General features: G+C 54.3%; 1 protein-coding gene across 3 annotated transcripts in view; it reads right to left on the bottom strand.

Annotated features, from left to right (window-relative positions):
- Nucleotides 1-2,601: 2,601 nt before the first annotated feature.
- Nucleotides 2,602-16,621, bottom strand: part of CTNNBIP1 (catenin beta interacting protein 1) — a 49,646-nt gene continuing 35,626 nt past the window's right edge. For all 3 annotated transcript variants that reach the window (XM_036090532.2, XM_036090531.2, XM_036090533.2), the window contains one exon: nt 2,602-5,047. In XM_036090532.2, coding sequence (XP_035946425.1) covers nt 4,989-5,047 — 59 coding nt within the window. In that variant the 3' untranslated portion in view covers nt 2,602-4,988. The remainder of the gene's footprint in view (nt 5,048-16,621) is intronic.

Here is a 16,621-nt window from a genome sequence, read left to right as displayed (position 1 = left end):
GGGTGGCACCCGACACACACCCCTCGTGCTATTAAGACGGGGACAAGGGGGCGCCTGGGTGGCTCAGAGGGTTAAGCGTCTGCCTTCGGCTCAGGTCATGGTCCCAGGGTCCTGGGATCGAGTCCCACATCCGGCTCCCTGCTCAGCGGGGACCTGCTTCTCCCTCCGCCTCTCTCTCTCTCTCTCTCTCTGTCTCTTATGAATAAATAAATAAAATCTTAAAAAAAAAAAAGACGGGGACAAGGTAGTTACCTGCATAAAAGATGTTTGTGAAAACCCACCTCCTTCAAGGGCCAAGGCCAAAGGCCAAGGAGGTGGAAACTCTCAGAGGTCTTAGGTCTGAAGTCACCTCCCGGGGCCGTGTATGTGGGGCGGGGCCCCCACAGGTGTGCAAACAGGGAGGCCACCTGTTGCACACTCTGCTCCTTCCCTGGGGACTCGGGAAGAGGCCCGGGCGGGGTGTGGCTCGGCTCCCGTCAGCAGCTCCCCTGGCCTGCTTGCCCAGCAGGACTGGCAGGACCCTCTGGGAAACCATCCGTGAGGGAGCAGTTCCAAGGGCAAGGAGGAAAGTGAAGGCAAAGCACTGGCTGATATTCAACAAGCATTTCACCGCCCTTATTCTTTGAGGAGGCCTTTCTTTAAATTAGGACTAGCAGCCATGGTCACCCCCAAGCCCCCTCCCCCTCAAATCTCCTAAATGCCCAGTTATTGCCCAAGAAAAGTCAGTTCCTTCATTGGACAGAGAAGCGTTTTCTACACATGGCCTCAGGTCAGTCTGGGACTATTTCATCTTCTGGGAAAGGGGTGGGTGCCATGGGCAACAGGCAAATTGAGAGAGTGCCCCGGGCAGGCGGGGCAGGTGGGTAGTGGTGGGGTCCCCGGGCCCCCCCACCCCGAGCTCCCGGCCCTGGAAGCCGGTTCCTGCCCCCACCACCGAACCAGGTGCCGTGGAGGGATTGGTTTCCCTGCTACAAAGGGTCCCGTTCAAAGGGTGGAGCAGCCTGGATTCTCCCAGCTGCTAGGCACCTGCGGGGACAGGCAAAGCAGCCCTTCATTCTCAACCACCCTCCCCCAGGGCTGGGAAACACCAACAAAAGGCAGGGTGCCCTGCCCCCCTTCTCAGCCCATCCCTGGCCTCCCCCAGACTCAGCCTGGCCCCCAGCTGGCCTCAGGCCTCAGCAGTCCCAGGGCCACCTGTTGTTGTCAATCCTGGCTGCATGCACCTGTACCCAGGAAGATGAACCCAGAAGGTTGCCTGCTGTGCGGGCTGAGGGACCCTCAAAGACTCAGTGCTGCCCCCAGTGTTTTTCCTTGGCCTGCTGAGGTGTCCCAAGTCCTCTTTCTTGGTGGCCTAATTCCCATTAGTTAGGCAACCCCCCCCACCCCCCCACCCCCCCGCAGGATGCCTGCCTCCCTCCCTCCGGGCTCCAGTTCCAGGCTCGCTGCTGGGAGCTGGGCAGTGGGCGCCAGAGCCAGCCAGCCCCTCCCTCTGCTCCGCGGCTCAGCTCAGAAGAGCAGATTGGCTGCGAGGTTAACTCCCCGACAGTGCAACTCAGAACACAAATAATTTACCTAATGTGAGCCCTTGATGCGTCTCTGTGATGTTTGGCTGACATAACTATCTTTTTTTGTCTGTTTCTCAAGAACCATAAAGTCCTTCCTGGAAAGGGAAGTTACAGAGAAAGGCAGGCCAACTCAATGTAAAGATGAATGTAAGTTACCTGAAGGTCAAATGGGCTGTTTTGTGAGGTAGTGAGTGCCCCATCCTAGAGCGGATTCAAGCAAAGGCTGGATAAGCCTTTTTTAGAGCTATTTCAGAGGTGACGCACACATCTGGCCACTGCGTGGGCTGCTAGGCAACCTCCAACATCTCTCCCCACACTAAGAGTGAATGATGTCGATTGTGCCATCCGTCCTCGTATTCTATGAACCCCACAGTGTTTAGCACCCAGTGAAACTCTTTGAAAAGGAAATAGAAGCAGTGAGTCCATGTAAGCAGCAAAAAAAAAAAAAAAAAAAAAAAGAAGACCTAAAATGGGATGATGAAGGGTAGAAATGAAAGATTCTAGAAAATGCTTCCAAAGCAAAAATTCCTAAAGGAGAAATGATTTCAGCTTCTAAACTTGAATATACAGCTGAACACCAATAAATCTCCCACTTCTGGGATGATGGAAGGACCGGATATTTTATTTGGACTTTTGTTACGAGCAGCCCAAGACCACGGCCATCACACGGGATGCCGGGTGTCTGGGTGGAAGGAAGCATCTCTCAGGGTGCTCGTGTCCACTCAGGAGCATGGAGGGGCGAAGTCACCTCTGAAGACCACTGACCTCAGTCCCATCTAGGATGATATTTAGAACCTCCAGGTCAAAAAGGGGGCTCAGCCTTCTATGGACCTGTCAGCTGCACTAGTAAATCTCGGAATCCTTCCAAAGCCCAAGCTCCACTCCAGGTCGCAGACAATTAAACCAGCAAATGTGGTGTTTCTGACCCTCCTTGTGGTGCCTCCTTGAGGAGAGAGGGCCCCGCAGCAGAGCCCATGAGACACGGGCAATCAGTGAGTGCACCCAACTCTGAGGGAGATAACTCAGCTCACGCACCAAGCTATTAAAAATCTTTATTGTTCATTTTTTTTCTCCAACAGATATATTTTTAGTCGAAATATGGAGCCACAGCAACACCTTCACCTCTCCCGTTCAGACGACAAGACAGTCGGGGTCATTGCTGTTACAACAGGGACACCCGTGACCTTGACAAGGGCAGGCTGGGGCAGAGAACACACCATTGGCCAGGACATGGACCCTTTGTGGGAGCTACAGGTACAAAGAGAGGGCAAATGGCAACATGGCATTGGCACCTGGTGACAGATGTCCTAACCTGGGGGGAGGGGGCTGGGGAAAAGCTCATTTTTCCCCAGGGGCTCAACTGGAGCTGCAGGACTCGGGACTGGGAGTGTGTGTGTGAGCGCACACACGCACCACCTCTCCGGGAAGAAGATGCTCTCAGGCCCCTGCTGGAGCCCCACGGTCCTCGTTCCTGGGGGATCAACAGTCTGCAGGGTAACCTAAGCAGGTCAGCTAAGCAGGGCCAGGGGCCCGTGTGTGGAGGAGGTCAGGGCCATCTACGCTGTGATACACAAGTCCTTCTGGGGCAAAGGCCCAGACGATGCTCAGAGCACAGCATGAACCGCCCACATGGTCCCAGGGCAGCTCCCGTGATCCATGGAGCCCCAGCCCTGAGAAGGGGGAAATTTGGCTCCGAGAGCCTTCCCCTGGCTCTGGATACCTGGGGCAAAAAGAGGGCCTCAGCCATTGACTATCTCAGGAGGAGCGCGGAGGCTCCCCATCCCTGAGGCCTACATTTTTCTCCACCTCCCCACCCCCCGGGTTCCACTCTGGTGAGAGACACAGGGAGAAGGGCAGGGGGAGGACTACCCCCAAGGGAAGGGGGAGGAACAGGTGGAAGAGACCCGGGGTTCTTCCAGCCCTTCACATACGGCTGCTCGGCAATGTGTTTCCAGGGACCTGAGTTGAGGGCCAGCCTGGTGGGACCTGCTCAGCGAAGGCCCAGCCAGCTGTCTCAGATGGCACTTCATAAATAATGACTCCGTCCATTCCAGGCTGACATGGAGAGAGACCCCTCTGAAGGCGGTGCAGTGAGGGGCGCAGGCCTGGGATCCGAGAACCCCGAGTGCTGGCCAGGGCCTACTGCCCAGCGGCAGGCACCTTGGGAGCCTGGCTGGCGGAGGTCGGGGCTGGGGGTTTAGAGCCAAAGGCCTCCCGGGCCTTGTGAGCCAAGCTTTGTGAGGGTTCCAGGCTCCTAGACAGAGAGCTCTGCTCCACTGTGGGGTCTCACAGCCAGGAGCAGCTCCTGCCCTTTGCAGGAGGAGCCCCAGATGAGGCCTCAGGAAGTAGATCTGGAGGGAAGGGCTGAAAAGACAGAGCCGCCCAGTGCGATGCTCCTGTGCTCGGCATGGGCAGGCTGGAGAGGCCCAGCAATTCCATCCTCCCCCCCCACCCCCCCCCGGGGGAGCTGGCTGGTTGCCAATGCATGGAAGTGATGCACATAAATCCTGCCTAATGGTCACCTCTAAGCTGCGGTCTGCGAGTTCTGGACGGCACAAACCTCTTTGGGGGCTCCGCTTTCCATCTGTAGACCCTGCATGAGGTCTTGGGGGTCCCCCCACTGGGGAAGCCAGGTGTGGTCATTAAAGCAAATGCACTCTCCAGGTGGGTCCCCGCCTGGAGAGGGACTGCGCGCGGCAGAGTGGGGGGAAAGCCCATGGCAACGGGAGTCCTGGACGAGCCAATGAGAACCCAAACACACGTATCAAAAACCAATCAAATGCAAACACAAACAAAACATGGAAAAGCAGCAGCAAGCTCTTTGTGTAATAAATATTGCAAAGCGCACTTGATTTCTTTCTTTCTTTTCTTTTTTTTTTTCTTTTCAAGTCAAATATAACAACCAATGTCCCGAACCCTGTTTTCAGCATTCAAAAGAGAGAAGCTGTTGCTATCAGCAGAACACCTGCAGCCAATCAAAGAAAAAAACCGTTTCCCACTAGCCGGCCAATCAAAATCCTCTTCCAGTTTAAGCAGCCAATCGGGCCTCTTCACATTCCTAAAAAGTGACCTAAATAAAGCACCAGATCTCGGAGAGCTTCCTGGGAAGCCATATACCGAGGCGCAAATTAAAAAAAAAAAAAAAAGTCAGAAATAAAAATAAAAGGTTTCTGTTGGTCAAGATTTAAAAATAAAAGGGTTTCTTTCTGCAGCCAATCATGAGTCCGTCCCCTTAAGCCAATTGTAACTGCACCACCGGTGGCTCCCTCCAGGCCAGCGCTGCTGAGTGACGGTGGGGTGGGGCGGGGTGGGGGTGTAGGGGCGGGGGAATCGGGAGGGTGATCTGCTGCCACTCAGCTGGCCGAGGTCCTCACAGATCTCTTGGCCCTTGCCAGCTTCCAGGGTGTTCCAAGGGGTTCACCGCTACTGCCTCCGGTCCTCCGTCTCCGACCTGGAAAATGCCATCACCACATCCTCGGCACCTGCAGACCAGGGGGAAAGAACCGTTGGACGGGACAACGCAAGGCGGCTGGGGCCCGGTGCAGCGTTGGTCCGCCTAGTGCGCTCCTCCCCAGTACCCAGTGCTTCCAGGGCAGCCCACCTCCTCTCTAGGCCTTCTTGACAGCCTGGCCAGGGGACATGCCAGCAACCCTGCCGTAGGGTGGCAGGGGGGCCGTAGGGGTGAGGATCCGAGACTTGCTTAAGGCTAAGGCACTGCAGGGCTGCAGGACAAGAACCCAGGGCTGCTGTCCTAGCGCAGGGCTCTGCTCACATCCCTTGCTCCAAGGTCACCAAAGCCAGGGGCGCTGGGAACCTCCGTCTTTCTTCTCAAGGCTCGTGTCTTGATCCCTTTGGAGGTTCTTGCTCATTAGGACTTTTTTTTTTTAAAGATTTTATTTATTTATTTGACAGAGAGAGACAGTGAGAGAGGGAACACAAGCAGGGGGAGGGGGAGAGGGAGAAGCAGGCTTCCCGCCGAGCAGGGAGCCCGATGCGGGGCTCGATCCCAGGACCCTGAGATCATGACCTGAGCTGAAGGCAGACGCTTAACGACTGAGCCACCCAGGTGCCCCTCATTAGGACTTCTAATAGCCATCCCTCTTTGCCCAAATCCAGCACCTGCTCAGAGGAGCACAGCCGAGCCCATTTCCAGCATGCAGTCGGCCTGCCTCCTACAGAGATAGATAATGGCCAGAATCTTTATTATTGTTATTTTTAATCATGGATTTGAGATTCTGGTCCAGGCGCTCATGAAATCACTTCCTTTGTCTTGTTTTCCATAAGACAGGCTCTGACATGCAGCCAGAAAAGGCAAGAGGGAGGAGGGAAAGAGCTCAAAATACTGACCTGTCGCAGCCACCCGAAGCAGCTCAGCCACCCAAGGCTGCTCGAGCAGGAAGAGGCTGCAGGGCAAGGCGAGCTGACCAGCAGGTCCCGCCCCCCTCCTGGGCCCTGGCCCTCCCTGGGGCCTACTGTTTTCTCCCCTTTTTCTCTTTCTCTCTTTCTTTCTTTCCATAGTATTTGTTTTTTAAGAATTTTTTATTTTCATTTTTAAGTCATCTCTACCCCCAATGTGGGGCTCAAACTCACAACCCTGAGATTAAGAGTCGCACACTCTACCGACTGAGCCAGCCAGGCGCCCCTCCCCCTTTTCTAACGGATGGTTCTTCACCACACCCTGAACAAGAATCAGCGGCCAGGGCCTTTGGGACATACTTCTCTCCCAGACCATTGGAGGGCTTTTCCCCAAGAGGGGAGGATGGGAAGGGCAGACACAGGAAAGGCCACAGAAGAGGGGGCCGGTGTGCGTGGTGCATGGCCGAGTTTCAGGCACGGTGTTGGCCGGCGTCCTCCACACCACAGAGGAGCCCCCCCCCCCTCCTTCCTAACCGTCCCACCACACACCAGGGCCGGCAGAGGCACCCAGCTGTGAGTGCTGCAGGAGGGGGGCTCACCCACAAGGACGCAACGTCACAGAGATGGGCCTTCACTCTGGCCACCAGCGCACCAAGGTCCTGCCAAGGGAACCAGCCCCCCACGGGCACCCCAATCCGCCTTGAGGGGGTTCTGCTGTTACCAGCACAACTTCCATTCCTGAAAAGGGGAATAAGCATCTAGCAAGAAGCTCCAATTATCTGCTTCTTGGGATGGGGGCTCCTTTGCTTGGGAAGTCCTACAAATCCTTCCCCTTGTCTTCTTGGGAACATTCTGTTCTCGCCTCGGTCCTAGGACCATGAAATATCACTGCAGGCAGAATTTTCCTAGCAACCACGGAATCCAAGATGACATCATAGGCTGCAGAGCAGCTGGGCTGGTTACCTACCAGACGCTGGCTCTTCCCGGGCGCGCGCCGCCTGCCCAGCTCGCTACTCCACAGGGGCCGGCGGGGGCTGGGGAAGGGGAGCGGTCAGCCACGAGCGGTGGCAGCCCACCTGCTTCTTTCCTTGCCTGCCTCGTGGGCTCTCTCGCAGGGACCTGAGGCCTCTCTACTGAGCTGCAGGCACAGAAATAGCGTTGGCTACCCTAGGAGGGAATGGTGAGTCTGCAGAGGGAACAGACCAGGGGCTAGGACTCCCGACACCGCGGCCTGCCTGGCATGTGTACCGGGGTGACGCTCTGAGTTGGGGAAGGAAGTGACCTCCTCAAGGTCACACAGGGTAGCAAGACACCTGAAACAGAAGATTTGCCAGAGTCCCACTGGTGCCACGGTGCCGGCTGGTCTCCCGGCCCCGGCTGGGGTGGGGAAATCGGCAGCTTCCATTTTTAGAGCCTCCCACTCTGCTGCGGGAGCCGGGTGCGGAAAGGGCCCACAGAGCTGCTGCCCATCCTGTGCCCTGTTCCGTTCCCAAAGGACTTGCTGTTTTTCCCAGGCCTCACCAAGAGGGGACAGGCCCTGCAAGAGCATTGTCTGACCTGTCCTTATCATCGGCTGGCCTGCACTCGTCATTCCACAAGGGCCTGACCGGGAATGTACAGGTCTCTAGGCAAGGATGTTGCTTTTCTCTCTCCTCTTCTCCATGAAATTTGGGCCAGCAGCCTAACAGGGAGGGTGCGCTGCTCAGTTAGCTGTTGTAAATTGAGCTCTTAGAGCTTTAGAGCTGGGGGCCTCAGGTTGGTCCCCCCGGTCCCTCCTGCTCCCTTAAAGTCCAGTATGTGGCAGATCCCTTGGGTGCTCTCCCTGCTGGCAATCACAAAGCTCAGAACAGGAAGGCCCAGCCCACGCCTCCAGGCTGTCGGCTAGTTTCCTACCATTTTACACATGAGGCTGTGTCCATCCCATTGTCAGCTCTGCTGGCACTGTCTGGACTCGGGCTCAGAGCTTCCGGCCATCCCTCCCCACCTGACGCAGGTGAGCACGGGAGGGGAGAAGCTGAGCAGCCTCTCCTGTTCAACACTCTCTGACATACCGAAAGATAAAGATGGCCAAAACCAGGCGAAGGCATCGTGAGAAAAGAGAACACACACCCGTCTCTCTTACGAATACAGATATTCACAATACCTGTGATATGCAAAAATACTCAACAAAGTACTAGCAAACAATACAGCAATATACAAATAGGATTCCATACTCTGAACAAGTGAGATTTATCCCAGAAATGCAAGGGTGTTTTAACACCTGAAAAAAGAGACAAAAACCATACAATTGTCGGAACAGGCACAGAATACACATCTGACAAAATTCAACACCCCTTCATGGAAACACGCTCAACACACTAGTAATGGAAGGGAGCTTCCTCAATCTGATAAAGAGCATTTACTAAAAACCCACAGCTGTTATCATACTTAATGGTGAAAGACTGGAAGCTCTCCCCATTCAAGATTAGGAAGAAGAAAAGGATGTCCACTCCTGCCATTTCTATTCAACGTTGTGTTGAAAGTTCAATTCAGGGCAATTGGGCAAGAAAAAGAAATAAAAGGCATCCAAATTAGAAAGGGGAAGAAGTAAAACTCTATTTGCAGATGACATGGACCTTGTATACAGAAAATCCTAAGGAATCCACTAAAAAACTATTAGAACAAATAAAGTTGCAGGATACCAGATCAATAAACAAACACCATTGGTATTTCTATACATTAGCGATGAATATCTGCAAATGAAATGAAGGAAACAATTTCATTTGCAATAGCATAAAAAATAATAAAACACTTAGGAATAAATTTAACAAATGAAGTATGGAATTTGTACTCGGAAAAGTACAAAACATCACTGTTCAAAAACATCATAGGAAGAAATTCGACACAACTCCTATCAAAATCCCTGCTGCCTTTTTCGCAGAAATTGACAAGCCGCTCCTAAAATTCGTAGGGAAATGCAAAGGATCCAGAACAGCCAAAATCATCTTGAGAAAGAAGAACAAAGTTGGACCCACACTTTGGGGATTTTACATCTACTACAAAGCTACAGCAAACAAGATGTGGTGGGACTGGCGTAAGGAGTGACATGTAGGATGATGGAACAGAACAAAGAGTTCAGAAATAAACCCTCCCACTTAGGGTCAGTTAAGTTTTGAGAAGGGTATCAAGACAATTGGGCGGGAAAGAAGTGAACAGATGGTTCTGGGACAACTGGATATTCACATGTCAAGGACGAAGTTGGACCCTTACCTTGCACCGTATACAGAAATTAACTCAAAATGCACCAACGACCTACATATAAGTGCTAAGATTATAAAACTCTTACAAGAAAACACAGGAGTAAATCTTCATGACCTTGGGTTAGGAAATGATTTCTCAGATATGACACCCTAAGCATAAGTGATAAAGGAAAAAATCAAGAAACTGGGCTTTCTCGAACCTAAAAACATTTATGCTTCAAAGGATACTACCAAAAAAGTGAAAAGGTGGGGGGCACCTGGCTGGCTCAGTCGGAAGAGCATGTGACTCTTGATCTCAGGGTGGTGAGTTCGAGCCCCACGTTGGGTTTAGAGATTACTTAAATAAATAAACTTAAAAAAAAAAAAAAAGAAAAGCTTTAAAAAAACAAAATTAAAATAAATTACAATATATCTGTATATAAGATGTATAAGTCATATATCTGGTAAGGGAGCAGTACCTAGAATATATAAACAACACAACTCGGTAATAATAAAAAGTCAACTCAATTTTTAAAATGGGCAAAGAACTTAAATAGAGATTTCTCCAAAGATATAAGAATGGTCAACAAACACACAAAAAGATGCTCAACATCATTAGTCACTATGGAAATGCAAATCAAAGCTACAATGAGACACCACTTCACACCCACTAGGATGGCTGGAATCAGAAAGTGACAATGACAGGAGTTGGGGAGGAGGTGGAGAAGTTGGAACCCTCATATGGTGCTGGTGGAATGCCAAATGGTGCGGCTCCCAAGCCCACTCCACCCTCAGCCATCCTCTAGTTGCTCAAAACCCCTGCGTGGGGGGTACTTCCTGATTCCCCACCCCCACCCCCGTCCTGCGTGCGCACGCGTGCGTCAGAGCGCACGCGCACACACACACTCCGCATATAGCACACCAGCGGATCTTATTGGCTCTACTTTTATTGTTATTTTTTAAAGATTTTATTTTGAGAGAGAGAGACAGAGAGAGAGAGAGAGAGCGGGGAGGGGGAGAAGGAGAGAGAGAATCTCAAGCAGGCTCCACACCTAGTGCGGAGCCTACGCAGGGCTCGATCTCACAACCCCGAGACCACAACTCCAGCCAAAATCAAGAGTCAGACGCCCAATTGACTGAGCCACCCAGGTGCCCCTCTTATTTTTTTTTTTAAAGTGTTTTTGTTTTTATTTTGTTTTAGTAATCTCTACACCCAACGTGGGGCTCACACTCACAACCCTGAGATTAAGAGTTGCATGCTCTTCCAACTGAGCCAGCCAGGTGCCTCATGTTGGTTCTACTTTGTATGTATGTATGTATGTATGGGAAAGAGAGAGCACGAATGAGAGCACAAGCAGGGGGTGGGGGAGGCGGGAGGGGCAAAGGGAGAGAGAGAGAATCTTAAGCAGACTCTGTGCTCAGCAGAGCCCAACACGGAGCTTAATCCCACAACCCCAAGATCACGACTTGAGCCGAAATCAAGAGTCAGATGCTCAACTACCGGTGACTGAGCCACCCAGGGGCCCCGGGCTCTACTTTTAAACTATATCCTGAATACATCACTATTTCCCCTATCACCACCCAGTCCAGGCTACCACTGTCCCTCGCTAGCTTCCTGTACCCCATTTCCTGGATCTCTCCACTCTGGCTCCGACTGTCCATTCTCCACACAGGAGTCAGAAAGTTCTTAAAAACATAAGTCAGACCCTGCCACTGCTTTGCTCAAAACTCTCCAAAGGCTTCTTAATGCAAGATTTCTCATTGCACTCAAAGCAAACTCCGAACTCCATACCTGGCCTGCAAGACCCAACATGCTCTGGTCTCTGGCGGCCTCTTCACCTTTTATACACACCCCTCTCCTCACTCCACTCCAGCCCCATGGGTCTCCTGGGCTCTCTGTCCTTTAGGCACAAGTAACTTGTACCTCAGGACCTTTGCACTTGCTGTTTCCTTTGCCTCAGTGCTCTTCCCCAAGTTCATGTCATAGCTCTTGCTCTTCATGCCAGAGTCTGGGCAAAATGAGCTCTTCAGGCCCTCCCTGAACACAGCTTCTAAAACAGTGCCCTGCGTCAGTCCCTCAGGGGGCTGTAGCCTGCTTCAGCATGACCTGCAGTTATATATTGATGTGATCTGATTCCCCATTGGAAAGCACATTCCATGGAATCAGGGACTTTATCTTGTTCACTCACATGTTCGAAGCACCTAGAGAGTTCCTGGGACACAGGATGAACCCTCATTTTATAGATGAGGAGCCTGAAGCTCAGAGACTCGGAGCAACTCGGTGAGTCAGACGCACAGGGAGGGCCCTGACCTAGACCCTGAAGTCCGCGCCTTCACCACTACCACACACCGTCATTTCTCCTCAGGAGAAGGCAATAGCTGACCTGCTCCAGTCACCCAGGGCACTGTGGCGTCTCAGGCTTCCCGGCAGAGACTGGACCCATCCCTTGGCCCCCATCGGAATGGAACCAAGACCCAGGATTTAAAGACCACCACCAAAACAGCTCTGGGATAGTTGGAGAGAACTCAACATGGAGCCCAAAGCACCATCCCGGGAGGACCCCCGAGCCCAGACCCCTGCCTCCAGCCCCCAACTCCCCGCCCTGGCCTAGGGCTCTGCCAGATGTCTCCCTAGTCCCATGGTTCACCTGCCATGGAAACAGGGCCAAGGCGCTGGTGAGAACATAGCTCTCTGAACCAGGGCACGGCACCCGTCCCACGCCCGATGCCAGCTTTGCCCCTTTAACAGAGTCCAGTCAAGTGACTGGGCAGAGAAAAATGACAACTATGCAGGAGCTTAGAAAAGAGAAGCTGACCCCCCGCCGGGGGTGGGAGACAGACAATGGGCTCACTGGTCTGTTTGCAAGCTCAGGATGAATTCACAGCAGCAGCATCCAAAGCCCAGAACAGGCTCCTCACAGCAGCACCGGCACCGCCCTCAGCTGTGTCCCCGGCTCCCGGAGGCACCTGCACGTGGCCCTCAAGGAGCGTGGCTCCCTACAGGGTGCAGGGGGCTGGGGGCACGGGGCTGGGGGCAGGGGGCAGCATGGAATGGAGAACGCCCCAGGGGCACACACACAACCCCCAGCGTCTGGAGAATCCCTCTTGCTCTTTGAGGCTCTAACATAAAGTCTTTCAAAGGTCTTTTCATTAATACACAAGCACCTCAACATGTTTCCTGAATTGCCAGAACACTCTCCTATCAGCTGTCTGTTTCTAGCCAGCTCGGTGATCATGGATGACAAAGAACAGGAAAGAGGAGCAAGGAGATAGCTGCAGCCCCGAGGCCGATGTGCACAGGGTGCTCATGGCCTGTGGCACAAACCCGTCTGGAGAAATCCTAGTGGAGCCCCTCACGATTTTCCAGGAAAGGCAGAGCTTGGTCTCAGAAATGCACAGACCCTGGAGCGCAAGCTTCGGGGCAGATGAGGTCGGCTCCGGATCCCACCCTCCCTCTCCAGGAGGGACCCTGCCCAGCGAGAGGCAGGCACGGGAGGATGGGGGGGGAAGGCCTCCTAGGCAGCTTTGATGAGCCGACCACACAGTTCCTGCCTGCATTCCACCAAAGCGCCTGGCTGCAGGGGGACAAACAGACCCCGAGAGCTCTTCCAGCTCTGGATGCTGCAAAGGCCACCTTAGAACCAGCACTCAAAGGTGGATGGGGAGGGAAGACAGCTCTTAGGGCAGACCCTGCCTAGAAATCGGTCCCATGGTATGGAAAGCCTGGTCCAGCTCCCACAGGCGGCTGGCCCCTGGGCCCCACGGTCCAGGATACAGCCCTGCATAGATGTCACTGAAATAAAGGGGGACTCCCAGGAGTATCAGTCACTGGTGGGGGTGTCCCCATCACCCAACTTGGAGCCATGAGCTCGTGCAGACCCCGCCTCCCACAACCGTGGGGCGGGCTCTGAAACCCCTGCACCCCTCGCTGGCCAGAGCTTCCTAGGACTGCTCCAGAGTCCCATGTTCTAGGGCCAGGGAGCTCCTGACCTCTGGCCTCACACCTTCCTCGTGAGAGTGAACAACTAGGGCCTGGAAAACTCAGAAATGGAACCCCGAAACCTCAGAGGTTTCAAATTCCCATGGCTGCTGGAAGCCGGAGATGACCAAGGAAGCTTGCTTCGGCTAAGGGCTTCCAAACAGTCCCGGGCATCTGGCCTGCCAAGCCCCGGCCATCCTCCACACACACGGCTGACGGGCTAGAGAGGAAACATGGCCACATGCTCCAAAGTGTCCAGGGCAACTCCCAGCTCCCAGGTCTGCCCCTTCTCTGACCGAGGATTGTCGGTTGCGGTCCTTCCTCCTGAGCCCCAGGAGCTTGCTGTCGATATGAGCTAGGGTCTGCTACCTAGCTACCCAAGACTGCGGTGGCTCAGCTACCAGCTCCAGGGAGATGAGCAAGGCAGCAAGGCTTCTGGAAGAACAGGTCCCAGGCCCTCCTCCAAGGGGGAAAGTTTCCATGGGGATGAGGTTCCAGTACCACCCTGGGCTAGGCCTCCTCCCAGACAAACCCGCTGGGTGGCACGTGCTGTTTTTAGCAGCCACGGCCTAGGAGCCCTGGGGGTTCTATACATCTCAACGCTGATGCCTCAAGTTCCCAGGGGATGGCTTTTACCTAGAGACAGCACGATGCTGGTTGCCATGGGGACAGCGGCCACAGATCACCAAGGTCTCAGCAGCCAAACCAGGCTCCAGGCTGTGTGGCACCTACTGGGCTCCAGACTGACAACCACATCACCAGGCGCTCAGGCTGCCCGAAGGTGAGCACACAGCACCAGACGTGGGATGGGCTCCTAGCAGAGGCGCTGGGCCTCCTGACCAGCCACTGAGGGCCTCCCTGGGCTTAGTGAATTTTTGAGAATATACCAGGGCTTTAGATGAAGACCTGGTCATTCCTGACCCCTCCCACCCACTCCTCCTAGGTGGACCCTGGCACCCCAGCACCTGGGCCTGGGTCTGACCCTGCCCACCTGGGCAACGTGCCCGCACACCTACCTCCATTTTCTCATCTGTGAAATGTGACGGATCCCACCTAGCCCACCCATCTGACCAGCCAGGGTGACATCTGCAGCAGAAAGCATCATACAGCTTCTGGGGGGCCGGGGGGGGTGTCACAACTTGGGAGTTCTAATACACCTGCTCTGCTCTAATCCCAGGCAAGCTCCCTCAAACCCACCTCACGCCCGCCCACCCTCACACCCTCCCACACCCCCGCTGAGCCCAACACATACACACACCCCCTACCTCTGGGCTTGTTTTCCCAGGTGAGGTACTTGTTTTCCTCAAATTCTTCGGTCCCCCCAAAAATGTAAGCTCTCCTAAACCAGAGAGCTTGGCTGTATGCAGAAGGGACAGGACCTAGGAGGAGTGGGTGGGACAGGGTCAGGAATGACCAGGTCTTCATCTAAAGCCCTGGTATATTCTCAATTCTAGTGGGCATCAGAATCACCCTGGGGGGGGCTTATTTCAAATGCAGATTCCCAGGCTCACCTGGCAGGCACTCTGCTTCAGCAGAGCTGGGGTGGGGCCCAGGAGTCTGCATTTTTAACAAATACCCTCAGTGATTCAGGGGTGGTGGTCTGTGGCCCGTACACCGAGAACTCAATGCCGCAGACTGTCCCTTGGCCCCCACCCCCACCCCTGAGCTGATGTCCCTTGTCCACCAGCATTCTGAAAGAGACTTCTGTCCTCCCACTTCCATTTCCTCACTGATCCCAGGCCCACGGCAATCTGGCTCCCAGCCCGGGCTCCACAGAAACTGTTTTAGGAAAGTCGCCACTGACCCTTTCGTGACAAGCCTGGGGGACCCTGACAATGACCCTGCTGCCCCTCCCCTCCTTCCAGAGCTGCACTGTGTCCCCCGCTGCCCTCAGTGCTGTGCTCACCAGGCTCCGTCCTCCTCTCACTCTGCCTGCTCTCCCTGTACGACCTCCCTTGATTCCCCGCCTCCCCCTGGCCCACACTCCTGCACCCGCTCCCACCTTGCACCTGAGCTCTGACCTGGCTCCCGCCCCTACCAGACAGCCCCAGGCACCTCCCACTCAGAGCTCCCCTTCCTGCCTCCCGCAGCAGCTCCCACTGGGCCCTGGGTCTCGAACCTCACCCCCACCTGTTCACGCTGCCTGCAGGTCCTTGGTCCTGAATGTCCCGCCTCTGAAAAATATCTGCATCACCTCACACGTGGGTGTCACTGTGACCTTCCAGCTATCTCCCTGCCTTACCCTTTGTTCTGTGACCTCTCCCCAGCGCTCGCCCTAAATGGATGACAATCTGACCTAGCCATCCCTCCCCTTCGGATCCGTGGAGACCCCTTGCAGTCCTCAAGATGAACTCTGTCCAGAGCCCATGTGCCTTTCCGGCCACTCACCACCCACCTGGCCACTACCCCACCAGTCTCTTAAGGGGACACAAAGACACCCAACACTCACGCTGGGCAGGCTCCTGAGGCTTCCTCCAATTTCCCCCTACACACATTCCCACACATCCATCAGGGCTCAGGCAATTCTGGGTGGGCTTCCCTCCCCTCAGGATGAGTCATATTTCAATCTGTGCATTTGTTCGTGTATCCGTCTGCCCCGCTGGACTGGCAGCTCGAGGGCGGGGGCTGTCACCTGGCACCACGCCCAGCACATGGATTGATGGGCCAAAAGGAGCGACACTGTCCCATGGATGCTGGACTGAGCGGCCCCCCGACGCTCCGCTCCAGGACAGGGGTCTGCCTTTGGTGGGGTGTTGAGAGGTCAACGCCGTGTTGCGGGAGGGGCTTTGAGACCTCTGAGGCCCCTGTTCTAGTTCTATGCACTAGAACCCACTAGGCTGGGTAAAGAAAGGTCAAAGCAGCCCTTCCCAGGCCAGGACCAGAGGCTGGACGGGGCAACTGGCCCTACATTTCAGCATATCCCTAACCCGGTCTTGGGATGCTTTTTTCTTTGTGACCTGGGTTATCACATACCCAATTCTTCTGATTGGCTTTTCAGTCTGATTCAATGTATATGTGATCTTTTTGGTTCAATTTTATTATTAGTAGGTTACAGGTAATTCTCATCTAAATGTTGATTAAAGTTAAAAAAAAAAAATCATCTTCCGTCCCCTAGACTGGAATTCTCCCGAGGCCTGACTGCCATTTCAGTCCAGAGTTTGTCATCGCCGGGAGCCTCTGGGAGAAGCCTTGCAGCCCCACCTGGGGGAAGAGAGGACGCAGAAGCCCCAGCAGATGGTCCCCATTCCTACAGGACTCGCCTGCTGGAGGCCTGGCCTGCACAAGGATTCAGGAAACTCCGGCTCTGTGCCAGAATCTGGACTAGGGGCTGCATGTGTCACTGGGAACACAGCACAGACCTGGGTCCCAAAGGGCTCCCGACAACATGACAGCAGCAACACTGCAGGAAAGGTCACAGGGAGCTCCGGAGCAAGAGGGGGGCCCAGGCTGACCCCGGAAGGAGTCAGAGAGGGCTCCGTGGAGGAAGTGAAAGAGAAGCTGGA

This window comes from Halichoerus grypus, chromosome 5, assembly GCF_964656455.1.
Source record: "Halichoerus grypus chromosome 5, mHalGry1.hap1.1, whole genome shotgun sequence".
NCBI lineage: Eukaryota > Metazoa > Chordata > Mammalia > Carnivora > Phocidae > Halichoerus > Halichoerus grypus.
This window is presented reverse-complemented; position numbering and strand designations above follow the sequence as displayed.